General features: G+C 42.1%; 1 protein-coding gene across 1 annotated transcript; it reads left to right on the top strand.

Moving 5' to 3' along the window:
* The first annotated feature begins 665 nt into the window (after positions 1-665).
* Positions 666-12,259, top strand: LOC139667499 (syntaxin-10-like). Its single transcript, XM_071546975.1, is given in 10 exon segments — positions 666-722; positions 1,220-1,295; positions 1,710-1,803; positions 2,830-2,924; positions 4,727-4,789; positions 5,613-5,714; positions 8,927-9,008; positions 9,011-9,032; positions 11,237-11,331; positions 11,849-12,259. Coding segments are annotated over 10 exon segments (741 nt in total). The 5' UTR covers positions 666-687; the 3' UTR covers positions 11,926-12,259.
* The last annotated feature ends 1,757 nt before the right edge of the window (positions 12,260-14,016 follow it).

Raw genomic sequence — 14,016 nt, 5'->3', positions numbered from 1 at the left:
TGCTCTCCGTGTGTCGTCATGGAAACCTCACATCTCCTCTGTTCAGTCTAACTTTGGTTGATTTTGGGCCAAACTGCACACAAACCGATACGAATTATGAACATCCAGAGTGGCGGTTTACTTTGAGTGATGTAGAGTATTTCAGAAAAAACTAAATTGTCTCAGGTCTGTGCTAAATTGGTTGCTGTGGTAACGGTTTATGCTCATGCCTTCCGGATGTACTCCGCTTTAAGTAAAATAGGAGTAGAGCGCATGCGTGAGTGTTACTGCCCACTTTTGCAGCAGATCGGAAGGTGGATCAGAGTGCTGTGGAAGTATTCAATTCTTTGTTTTAAAGCTTTATTTCATATTTTCAACAAAATACAGTAGGCCTATATTGTTGTACATATACATCATGTCTTCAAAAATCTGTCTAATGACAATGTAAATGTATGAAAACAAAACAAAAAGTAGCATATATAAAAAATAATGTAATTAATAATATACATTGTATAATTAAAGTAACACAAAATGTAATAAAATATAAGTAAATTCACGTAGGATCAATTAAATTAGCGATTCAATTCTCAAATTTGCCTTTGGGGTTCTTCTCTTCGGGAATGTGTACGTACGGCCGTGCGTGCGTGCGTCATCTGCCAGCTGCGAGTTGCTGCGCATGCGTCTGGTGTGAAGAGGAAGGAAACAAACATGTCACTTGAAGACCCGTTTTTCGTTGTGAAGGGGTAAGGAGGTTTCAAGTTAAATACACAGCGCTGTGTGTAGCCTCAAGCTAGCACGCTGTGTGTCAGTTACATGTGGACAGCTTGGTCTGACAGCGCGCGGTTATTGTCTTGAAACTGTAATGTTAGCGTTAGTTAGCCGACCTGCTAGCTGCAGCTAACTAGCTTCAGTGTTATTAGCTGCGTAGTGTGGTGGTCGGGCGGCGCTGGGGCTGAGTTGGGGCTGCTGGGTGTAACAAGCTGCGGGTTCACACTCAGGTGTCACCTAAATTTGTCTTTGAGCCAAGCGGCTCTCTCTGACCGGGCCTCGGCCGATCCGGGACTTCACAGCCCGCTGCGAAGTCTCGGCAGGCTGCGAAATGTGACTTCAGGTTTGTTTAGTTTGAACGAGGGGCGTTGCTCCAGAAAACAGCCAGGTGTCTGCAGGGTGAAGCTACCAACTTTATTAGTGTCAATGTTGTAAATTTAATCTGTGTGTGTGTGTGTGTGTGTGTGTCCAGGGAGGTGCAGAAGGCCCTCTCCCGTGCACGGGGCCTGTTTGACAGATGGGAGGAACTGTTGCAGGAGGGGACACAGGTGAGCTGACATCAGTGGTCTGCAGCCTGTTGAGAGCCCATGTGTCTGCAGGTTTTCCTTCCAGCCAAAACACTCCACTGGCTGAGTTCACTGATGAGCACGGCTTGGACCGGAGAGGACGAGAGGACGATCCAAGTCGGTGAAATCAGCTGGTTTAGTTGGTTTGGTTGAAATGAAAACCTGCATGCACACGACACACAGCTGCAGGACAGTGTTTTACATGAAGCCTTGTGTTGTGTTCACACTACTGACCTATTAACTGACCACAAACACTTCAACCAGACCAGAGTGAGCACCTGTGTAGAAACCTGGCTTGGATGTTACAGGAGAGGGGGGTGTACCTGTCTTTATTGAGGCTGGGTTCATGGTCTACATGGTCGACAGTGAGTGACTCTTGTTGTTTTGTGGTGTCAGGTGAGTCGGGATGAACTGGACTGGAGCGCCAACGAGCTGAGGAACTGTCTGAGGGCCATAGACTGGGACCTGGAGGACCTCAGTGAGACCATCAGTATCCTTTAGAGAAAAACAACATCTCTCTCTCTCTTTCTCTCTCTCTCGCTCGCTCTCTCTTTCATACAGTCTATCTCCACATGACGTCAAACTTTCCTGCTCCCACCCTTTCTCTCTCTAATTACATCAAACATGAGCTTAGTCAGGAGTTGCATTAAAGTCACAATGACATGAAAAGTGACATATTCACCTTGTTAGTTAATTCTCCATGTCACAACCTTCACGGTACACCTGTTTAACAAATTAAAAAAAAAAAAGTATAAAATCTTTATATCAAAATCCATTGTTTTGTTACTTCCTGGAAAAGGGTGTATTTTTAGTGGTAACTTCAACTGATAACATCATCACTAATTTGTAACACTCGCCCCTCCCATCATATAAAACCTGCAACTTAACAACATTCAAAGTGACATGAGTGGCAAAATGGTATGGTGGAAAACCCTATTTCCTTCTCTAAGACACCATGGTTGTGTCCCGGTGGCTGGAAGTAATTTTTTTAGAATGCAGAATTTGTTACAGATCAAAATTATGTACAAAGCATTTCACAGTAGATTGCGTCACCGACTACACAGAGTCTGCAGCTTTCCATGTTTGTTATGGTGCCGCCCGCCCACATTAACAGTCCCTCGCTGTGTTTTGTCCCGACTCAACTGGTTTCAACTGGACACACTGAATTACAGAAGCAAGAACGACATCAAAGTGCCGTTTCCTTGTGGCTTTAATGTCCTAGCACCACAGATGCCAGACATTGAGCCAGTCATGTTAGACATTACATTATGCAGAGGATGCTTTTTGTGATCAGGCCTTTGCTGTCCATAGGCTTTCACTTCAACACAACAAAGTCTTGATAAACTCTCTACCTGTTACATTCTCTAGCATTTTTTTTTAAACTCTTTATCTCCTTGACTTTTATTTGAAAGGTGCTATATAGATTTATGTGTTTTTATGATTTAACTGTATAGCTGTAGTGTGGGGAAGGCAGTTAGACATGCTGGTGTGTCTGTTGGGTCCTTGACTCGGTCAGGTATCGTGGAGTCGAACCCGGGGAAGTTCAGACTGGGGGAGAATGAGCTGCAGGAGAGGAGAGACTTTGTAGAGCGGACCAGGCAATCTGTACAGGTAATTCACATCAGTACAGACTTCAATTGTTTTTTTTACCGTGTGTGTTATGTTTCTTTGCTTGTCATATTCATTTTTGTTGTTTTGGTTTTGTTTTTTGAGGCAAAATGTTTCTCCAAGTGCCTTTGGGGTTTTTTTTTTATCTCCCTTGGATAAAACAATAATTTGCATCACATCTTTTTGTGTTTTTTATCACCACGTTTTCAGTTTTTTATCACTTCTGTGATATAACACTGTGCAAAAACTTAACAGGGCTTCACAAATAGACACTGCAGAACCTCCCAAAACAGCTCCTTTAAATAGGGAAATAAGAGAGTCGGTCTAAAAGAGGGAGGTCAGATCTAAAATCAGTAAAACCAAACCAAGAGAGGAAAGATAAGGTTAATGCTCTGTAACTGTATTAAGGATAAATAACCTACAGAATGGTTGCATTTTTTGTCTTTAATAGACTTTGTCATTGTTACAATGTTGTCAGATGGTGTATAGTATAAAAATAATGAAATACCTTTCCATTACACTAACATAGAAAGCAGCTCTGTCGCTGCCGCCTCTCTAAATACTTGCATTGCAAGCAATACATGTAGCTGCTGGGCTGCTTTCTGTCCAATCTCGGAACCCATCGTCTATCGGTATTGAGACGTGAGAATGGAGTTGGAGTTGAGAGACGACGTCTCATATGCAGATATCGATACTATTTGTAGGTGTTTTAGGTCCAGACGACATTTCGGCTAATCTCTATAAACAGATATCTGCTCAACTCCAACTCCACTCTCGCGTCTCAAGTTGCTAATCGGACTGTAAACAATGACCGGCTCACGGAAGAGGAAGTCTTGTCCCGGATGTCCGCTGGCTGCACCGGAAACCCTGAAATATTGTCCGTCGCCCCCAGAGTCTAATCGCCGTCAGACCGATAGACGATGGGTTCAGAGATTGCTTTCTGTCTGCAGTGTATTGTAATGGCACACTGTGGACATCATGGTGATGATGGTATAAACGCCTGTTTACATTTGTTGTGACAATTGTCATAAATGGAGCTGAGCGGGAGAAAATAAATAAACGGATCGGGATTTGATCAGGCCGATCTATCAAAATATGCCTTGATCGGGTCCGATTGATATCGGCTTCCCTAGTCCTGTTTTTATATTTCACCATGTGTTTCAGTATGAACTGTGAAACTCTGGAAGCTGTCTGTGTGTCTCTTCATCAGTGTCACCAAGACAGATTGCTGTACATTTATTGTATTTTGATGATTGAAGTGGTTCTAATAACACACACACACACACACACACACTACAGGCCAAACGCAGTCAAACACGGGCCAAAGTGAGGACACACACAACTGAAACACTTGTTCCTTGTTTAAGAAGTATGTGTTTTTATGATAAGGAGGGACAGTTAATGATTGTTCAGTATCTGTCGGCTCATTTCCCTGCACTGCAGCTGCTCAGCTGCTGTCTCGCTGAACTGCAGGTCCACCGTGTCGCCACAGTGGAAAATCTGAGTCACTTTCTAACCCATTAGTCTTGCAGGCAAAGGTACCATCCTTAAAATAGACCTGAAGTGAAGTGAGTCATCTTGGCCTAACAAAAGAGCTTTGTTGGGATGTAATGAAGGATTTGAACATTTTGATTCTGCTCAGCACCAGAATATCTTATTATTATTATTGTTAATGAAGCCGTCTGCAGTGTAGCCTCAATTGAACCTGGCTTTTAAAGTGATTTTGCTGTGATTATGACACCAGATTATGGAGTGGGTGGGTTAATCATTTGTGTGTGTGTGTGTGTGTGTGTGTGTGTGTGTAGGAGATGAAGGAGCAGCTGTCCAGCCCTACAGCTGTGGCCCAGGCTGAGAAGAAGAACAGACAGGTTAGTGGACGGACGCATACACAAACAAACACACACACACACAATCATACACTTGCTTGGGCAAACTGTAACTAAAGAGTAAAAAAAATCCAAATATGGCAAATACCATCAGGTGAAAAACCTTGTATCTCCATGTACCACCACTTGTAAACCTTATACCAATATCTATCTATCTATCTATCTATCTATTTATTTGTTTGAGTTTATCTAGTGAGCCTTGAAAGGGTTTCATAAGCACCAAGTGTCATAGAGTTTTCCCAACACATAGAGGAGCATGTAAACCTTCAGTTGGTAAAACACGAAAATCGCCAAATTTGGAGTTATGAGGTTTTCACATGATGACAGCAGTATGATATAATTGAGGTCAAAGTCTTGGCTTGTTTCATTAAAAAAAGTCTTCTGGAGTGCCGTCCGTGTTTTTCATGAATTTGTTTTGGAAGTCGGTTCATAGTTTTTGGCAGAGCGTCCAGCCAGAAGGTTCTTCATTTAACTCGTCATACACACACACACACACACACACACGTATATACACACACACACACACACACACACACACACACATACACACCAGCTGATTTGTTGGCAGGGCATTCTGACACATTTCCGTCTGATACACAAAATATTGCAAACATCTTGTGGAAATTTGGAAAGTGTAGTAGTTGATAGTAGTTTTGCGGCTCTAGCAAACTGTCAAGCTCACACTTTCCCAACAATATGCTCACTTGTGCTTAACCACCAGCATATGACACACACTCACACACACTTTCTCTCTCTCTCTCTCTTTCTCCCTCTCTCTAACCCTGGGTCCTGTGTGTGTGTCCAGGCCCTGCTGGCTCCGGCAGGTCAGGACAAATCAACCGGACTGGAGGCTCATCTGGTGTCTGCAAACTCCAGATACATCCAGGAACAACAGGAACAACAACAGGTAGAGGGAAGGAAAGGATGGATGGATGGATGGATGAATGGAACGGAAGAAAGAGGAGGGAGTAAGTATAGTGAGAGGAGAAAAGGAAGGAAGAAAGGGGAGGAGATGAAGGAAGGAAAAGGGGGATAAAAGGAGCGTAGAGAGGGGGAGGAGGAAGGATGGACAAAAGGAATGAAGGGAAGGAAGAGAGGGAGGAATGAATGAAGGAAGGAAGAGGGGAATATAGGAAGGGAGTCATGAAGGAAGCAAAGGGGAAGAAGGAGGAATGGAGTATTTTTGTGTTGGTTGTCTCTTGTTTTTCTGTCTTTTATTTCTTACTTTATTCCTGCATTTTATTTTATTGTTGCCCTGTAAAATGCTTCGTAACAAACCTGTTGAGCACGATTTATGGATCAATTTTAACCGACCTAACTTGACTAGGGAAAGGAAAAAGAGAGAGGGTATAAAAGACTGTTTAATTAATCAGTGACTAAAACCAATTTACTTAATAATATCCTCATCTCCCCTAATGAAATCCCTATTAATTGCTAGTGTGCGTTTTTTTTTTTTTTTTAAACATTCCTTTTTTCTGATTAACAGGATTTCCATACCTGCCAACACTCCCGATTTTCGCGGGAGTCTCCCTATTTTTAACCCTTTCTCCCGCTGTGCTCCCGATTGGTAATTTCTCCCGTTAATCTCCCGATTCCATAGTGATACAAATCAAATGGGTGTTTCTCAGTTTCTGTGGGGGATATGTGTCGTGGTACCTGGCAACCCAGCCCAGAGGCAGAGGTGAGCGTGCGCGGACGACCCTGCCTGACGTGTGTCGCTCGTCACCGCGCTCGCTCAAGCCCCCCCGCTCCGCTCCGTTCAGTTTGCCACTGAAACCAGGTCCCAAGAAGAAGAAATACCCTTCCACACGTCAGTCCACTTGGTGCGAGACCTTCCCCTTTCTAACCGCGAGCCACATCAGCAAACTTGTAAATGTACTAGCTATTTACTAGCTATTTTGTATAAACCAAGTGGCATAATCTAGAAATATCAACACTTACTGAATGCTTGCTTATCTGGTATAGAAACTGAGTTTTTCTTAGTTACTGGAAAATGGATATGGAAACTACCATGGTAAACAAACAAACTACTTTGGTAGGGTCATATTTGATATTTTAAGTGCTTTTTTTTTTTACATTTCATACTGCATTTCATTCTGTTATTTCTAGATTGGATTACATAGGCTATTAATCTCTGTGGGAGGTCACAAATGCAACTATATTGTACAATAATGTACAATAAATGTACAAAACGCACCAGAAAATAGTTGTTAAAGGCAGATTTTGATTCCCCCCCCCCACCCCCCGACAATAGACAATGTATAGCCTATCCATTCGTAAGAAAATCTCCCTCTTTTTCACAGCCTAATGTTGGCAGGTATGGATTTCCCACTATGGATATAGAGATAGAGGATTTAAAAAAAAGGTGTAAAACCTACTTTTTGTGTGTGGGGGTGTTTGACTGACAGGATTTTGTAAAACGGAAGTGTGGGTCGGGTCGGGCGGGTCAGGTTATAAAAATTAACATTCTGACTAATAGCGGATGGGTTGTGGGTGGGTGAAATAATACGTCATTAATGAGGAAAATATTAATTACATTCTCTAAAATTGTGGAAATACCTGTTGCCATTTTGAGTTGAGTTTTTGACGCTGTGTAGACACTAATAACAATTATTTCTGTTATACAAGAGAGAAATGGGACCGCAGCATAAATATGAAACTGTATTGCAAAGGCACAGTTCACCATGGAAACGTTTAATTACTGAGAGCAGCCTCTCTAATCTTTAAAGTAAATCGTTAAAGAAAACACTCATGCATCACTACAACGAACATAAAAAAAAGGCAATATAGAGGTGGAGTGAAATGTCCATGTGGGTGCGGGTCTATAAATCGTAGAAAATAATTTGTTAGGGTGGGTGGCGGGTGGATGATTTATGCGTACATGCGGATTCGGATGGCGTCAGAGCCGATCCACACAGCACTAGTGTATATACGCTCATTCTGTCTCAGGTACTGGGTTTAGTTAGCCTGGTTCCAGACTCCTGAATCGTGACCCGCCCGCTCTTCAGATGTGGTCGGGCGACTCAGGGTCTGGTGTCGCTCTATTCAACGGCGATTTCTCGATCAGAAAAACGATCGGGCCAAACAGCGCCTTTGTGGGCGGGACTTAAGTTTGAACCGTTAGTGCGTTATCGGTTTTTGGCGTTTCGGCAGAATAATATTTGTTGAAATCATTTCTTAACCGATATATTTTAGTCAAAAACGGGCGATATTCTTGGTAAAAAAAAAATACACCCAAAACCGAAAGTAATGTCAAAGCGGCTGGATACGAAATGGCCATTCAGTCTGAATATCAGGCTAGGGTTTAGTGCAGTGGTTCTCAACAGGGGGTCCGTGGGCCACCAGGGGTCCTTGAGGGGGTTCCAGGGGGTCCCCAGTCGAATTGATGAATGGTTAAACTTCAGCATTATTTAATTTACAAGAAGTTAACACAATTGGAGAATGTAGAAGAATGACTGTTTTGATCATAGTTTCTCTGTTGTCTCTCTGCCTACAATACAGATAGTCATGGGATTCTGGACAAAATCATATCTAACATTAAAAATATTCACAGATTTGGGTCCAAGAGGCAAAATCTCATCAAATGGGGGTCCGTGGCCCCGATGTGGACTAAATTACAGGGTCCTTGATATGAAAAAGGTTGAGAATCACTGGTTTAGTGGGATCCAGTTCAGTGCTTCGAAACACCTTTTGATTTAATCGAAGACAAGAAAGTTTCTGCCTCAGCCGGCTCTCATCAGCTCTCAGAGGGCAGATTCCTTCTCTTCTGTTTTTCAGTGATTAAAAGGTGTTTTGGAGCATTGCGTTGCTGGTTTTATGGGGTTTTTTTTTTATGTATTTGCACTCTTTGGAACAGCATTACAAAGTGCTTTAGAATCAATAAAACCAAAATAAAGCCAGTATGACCAATGAAAATGCCAGACGTGAATTAAAACCATGATTAAAGAAGAATAAATGGACAATTACAACAGGAAAAAATGGCTTAAAACTAAATCTGTGAATGCTACTGTGTAATATTGTGTTAAGAAATTATACTAAAAGATTACGCTGATGATAAAGTTTAGTAACTGTGTGTGTCTGTGTGTGTGTGTGTGTGTGTGTGTGTGTGTGTGTGTGTAGCTGATCATACAGGAGCAGGATGAGCACCTGGAGTTGGTGTCAGGCAGCATCAGAGTCCTCAAAGACATGTCAGGACGCATCGGGACGAGCTGGACGAGCAGGCTGTGTGGGTACACACACACACACACACACACACACACACACACACACACACACAAACCACGTCATCATTCACTCACAGCCACAACAACATAAGCATACACACAGAAACACATTCACACTGCGTCTCACTAGGATTCGACGATCAGACGAAGTCGACATTGAAGTAGATTCTTTTTATTTTTTATTTTTTTTAACTGACCTTGATATTTTGATATTTGGTCATTTAAAATGTAGCCTAGTCATCACAAAATAACCCCTGGAATTCACTGAACATCACAATTTGATGATATCTGACAGTGTAAGAGGATCCGACGGTGGATTTTTCCTTTTAAAAATCCTTTATTTCATTAGAGCTCAGGCATTAAAATCCTTCTTACTGCGCAGTAAGCAGGATTTTAATGCCCGAGCCCTAATGAAATAAAGGCTTTCTAATTCTGCAACCCACACAAGTGCCTTTTGACTTGATGTTTTTTAATATACTGAACCCTCTGATCCTTTTCCAAAGCGCACCAGTGTGTGTGTAATACCAAGCACCCAAGAATCCCTCCTTCACACTGTTTTAAACTGTTAATGAAACGGGGTCTAGATGTGGTCCGGACGACGGCTCTGAACAGACTCTGGACTTGTTTAGTCAACAGGAGGCGGAGAGTCAGACCAGGCCAGTGTCCTTGCAAGTAGGACGAGGCTTTGCTTACTGTGACAACATTTCCCTTCCACTCCTTCCACTGCCGTCTCCCTCTTCCTCTTCCTCTTCCTCCGTCAGCTGTCAGTGAGCAGTGTCAGTGACCAGATTCCCCCTCTGGACATAAATACACACAGATGGGCAGAGCAGAGCAGGACAAACAAAGCTAGCAGGCTGCACAGACCGAGTATTTTTAGATCATCAGTAAAAGTTGGTATTCACAATAAAGTAAAGCCTCTCTGGCTTGTTTTCTATGTGCAAGGTACCTTCGATTTTCCCTATTTTTCTTCTACAATGTTTAGTTTAGTCTATAAGGATCCCCATCAGCTGTCACCAAGGTAACAGTCTTCCTGGGGTCCAATATATAGACACACCAAACTCCGTCTGAGCGTCTGCTTTTGTCAACGTTTCATTCCTCCTCTCATAATGCTCCTGCAGAGCCGTAGAGCAAGGCACTAAGGCTGCTGGGTTGGGGGTTCGATGCCCACAGGGACCACCAATTTTTTTGTTATACTGAATTTACCCCTGAAGAGAAAATTGATCTTTCTTCGACAACATACAATTCTGAAAAAGTGGTATATAAGATCGGTGGTGGAAGAAGTACTGAGATCTTTTACTTCAGTAAAAGTAGCAATACAACAATGTAAAGATACTCCATTACAAGTAAAAGTCCTGCATTCAAAATCTTACTTAAGTAAAAGTACATAAGTATTGGCAGCAAAATGTACTTAGAGTATCAAGGTAAACGTACTCATTATGCAAACTGTCCCCATTTAGAAAGTTATATTTTTCATAAATTATTGGAATATTAATACTACAGCATTTTAAAGTTGTCAACGTTTTCAACAATCAACAATTGTCAACAATTTAGCTATACTTTTGGGTAGTCTAATCTATAACAATGCTATTTTATAGTTATTTTATAAAGATGATCAAATGTTTTAAATATAAAATATTGATCTGAAAAGTAACTAGTAACTATAGCTGTGAAATAAATGTAAAGGAGTAAAAATTACAATATTTCCCTCTAAAATGTAGTGGAGTATAAGTACAAAGTAACATAAAATGGAAATACTCAAGTAAAGTACAAGTATCTCAAAATTGTACTTAAGTACAGTACTTGAGTAAATGTATTTAGTTACTTTCCACCACTGTATAAGATTTAAAAGTACAAATTTGGGTATGGGTCTCGTTTTTGGAGTAGTAGTAGTAGTATAAAGAAAGTAGTATGTAAAATTGAATTAGTATATAAAAATTGCTCTTGCTCTACTCCCTACGGCATCCCTGAATACGAAAAATATATGCACTTATGGTACTACAAGGTGCTGTGGGTTCAAGTGTCCACATAAAAGCTCATGATAATGTACACAGTCTAAATCAAAATCGAAAGAAAGACACGCACATCTAAAAGATAGGAGCTGGATCAGAGAAAATATCAAGTGAAACACAAGTGAAATGTGAGCCGATCTCCTGTTGTACTTGAATTGACAGTGTGTAAATGAATGTGTGCTTTTCGTGTTTTTCAGGATGCTGGGGGACTTTGGGGACGAGATGGACCAGACTTCGTCCCGCATGGACTCGGTCCTCAAGAAGCTGGAGAAGGTCTCTCACATGACCAGCAGTAAGTTTACACACACACACACACACACACACACACACACACACACACACACACACACGACACATCCACATCGCTGAATTCCCAGATACATGTTTTTTAAAGTGTTTCTTTATTTTTTCTTTCTTCATGTTTTTTGCATGATCTATTGTGTCTTTGTTGTTTATCTCATTACGCTGCCACAGCACACCAACTCTGCCCCAGGTCTTAATCAAGCATCTATTCATCTATTTTCACACACACACACACACACACCTACACACACACACACACACACACACACACACACACACACACAAATCCACAAGCGTACGGCAGTTGATTAGACAAGCTGCCTAGCGGTTTAGGGGTTACTGGTTTGATTGACATCTCACGTTACCATAACTGAAAATAAAGGCCATTTTCCAGCACACTATGCACCCCGTCACCACTGCATTCTCATCACACACACACACACACACACACACACACACACACACACACTCTGTATCTGAATCTTCTCCCATGCTGTGTCCCTCAGGCCGGAGACAGTGGTGCGCCATCGGAGTCCTGGTGGCCATCATGATCGTGGTCCTCATCCTCTTCTTCGCTCTCTGACGACCTCTGACCTTTCTTCCACGCTCACCCACTCCTCCCCGGCAGTATGGATGGATGGATGGATGGATGGATGGATGGATGGATAGATAGATGGATGGACAGATAGAGGAAGAGGAAAACGCCTCTCCTCTCCTCCCTCCCTCCCTCTCTTGCACGGGAGGAGGAATCAGCGACACACACAGACAGAAATTAGGATCTAATCTAATCTGATCCCCTTTCTGCTTTTTAATGGTTCTGGTTTCCGTCAGGCTGAGCAGAAGGGAAATCACGGTTGTATTAATTTCATATCGGTGCATTTCTGTTACTATTTGAAATAACGGTACTCAACGGGACGCTGGGGAAGGAGCTTCACTTGAGCGGGGGGGGGGTTGGGAGAACATGCTGCTGCTGTCGGGTAACGAAACAAATCTGGAAAGAAGTTTAATTTTTCAGGAATGAAGAAAATCGTTTATGACCACGAATATCACGGTCCGAAACGAACACCTGCCAAACCACCAAATGCCACAGAAATTTGTTTGGATAATGACTTAAGTGTCACACTGGGTTGGTAACTGCTGGGAGGCGATAACATTTTAACAGTTCGGTTATACAATTTTTTTTTTATTTGTCTTTAAAACGACACTTCAAAACGCTCTCTTATAATTTGAAGGCTGCTGCGCTTCATGGGGAATATTACAAACTCCATCCACTGTATAAATTTTAAATTGACACACTGTGCCTGATTCTATACACACAATAGCATTGAAAAGGATGACATATTTATATGAAAAATGTATGTAACTATTCTCATTCTTTTTTTTTTTCCCGGTGTACTATCCCTTGGCAGAAAAAAGTTGATTTCGAAACACAGGTGTATATGAACTTCTAAACTTTTAATTCAAGAAAACGGCTTTTACCAGACAGCAGCAGTATGGAAGGGAAGGGAGGGGGAGGAAAGGGGAGGGGTTGTCAATGTTGCCTTAAATATATTTTTTTATACCTATGTGAGAATTGCAGTATGTTGATGTGTGCCTACAGTGGGATCAGGGTGGGAAGTTAACAGTTTAGACGCTGGCAAATGTTTGGCTGTGGCCGGTTCTGCTCGTCTACCAGCCTCTCTGTCAGGAAACAAACCATCTCTTCCTCTCTTTAAAAAATAACAAAACAAAAAACACAATCTGGCTGGTTGAATAGCCGCTGCAGCCGGTGGACAAAACGGTTAATTTCCTCTCCCCTTTGATCGTGATCCGTCATCAAACCGATCCACAGTCAGCCGCCGTCTACAGTCAGACCTCAAGACGGCGGAGCGCGGGATTGGCCGAGGCTGCCCGACCCTCACCTCGGCCGAGAGCGAATGGGTTTTGGCTCTTTCAGACGGAATAGCTTTTACCTAATGAGAGGAGGGGCCGGGTTGCTGGGCAGGAAGCCTCGGCTCGCGGCCCGAGATCTGGACCGCCGGCTCCCTCTGCTGGAGGCTGCGGGTCATGACGAGTCTCGTTGTGTCATGTCAGGTAACACTACCCACGCTGCCGAGGTGTGCTGCAGTGTTGTATAAATATAAATATGTCGCTTATCCTTTGAGTTATTGTGTAAATGGACTTCCTGTGCTAAGGCTGGCTTTATGCAGATACAGAATCTTATTTTTTAACGGTTTGATCCGGATTTTCTCTCTTCATTCACGGTTTTAAAGCTCTTCTGTCGCCGTGTTACACACTGACAATTAGGAATGAGATTCTTGACATTTCCCATACACTACCAGTCAAAAGTTTGGACCCACCTGATTGAATGTACTGCGTTTTTCATTCTCTCTATCTAAAGGCTTCTGCTTAAATGCTTCAAATGAGTTTCTTAGACAAATATAAATAGTGAAGTTGATCCTATGTACAAATTTCTTTCCAAAGCCTTTGCTTTTCCATCAAGGCAAAGGGCGGCTACTTTAAAGAATCAAAAATATAAGATAGTTTTGATTTGATTTGACACTTTTTTTGGGTCACTGCATAATTCCATTTGTGTTATTTCATAGGTTTGATGTCTTTACTATTACTCTAAAATGTGGAAAATAGTAAAAATAAAGAAAATAGTGGTGTGACCAAACTTTTGACTGGTAGTGTA

This window comes from Centroberyx affinis, unplaced genomic scaffold (genome assembly GCF_046629955.1).
Source record: "Centroberyx affinis isolate AG114_WGS23_722 - 3 ecotype Tasmania unplaced genomic scaffold, CSIRO-AGI_Caff_v1 ptg005576l_1, whole genome shotgun sequence".
Lineage (NCBI taxonomy): Eukaryota > Metazoa > Chordata > Actinopteri > Beryciformes > Berycidae > Centroberyx > Centroberyx affinis.
Note: the sequence above shows the minus strand (reverse complement) of the source record. Positions and strands in the feature narration are given on the sequence as shown.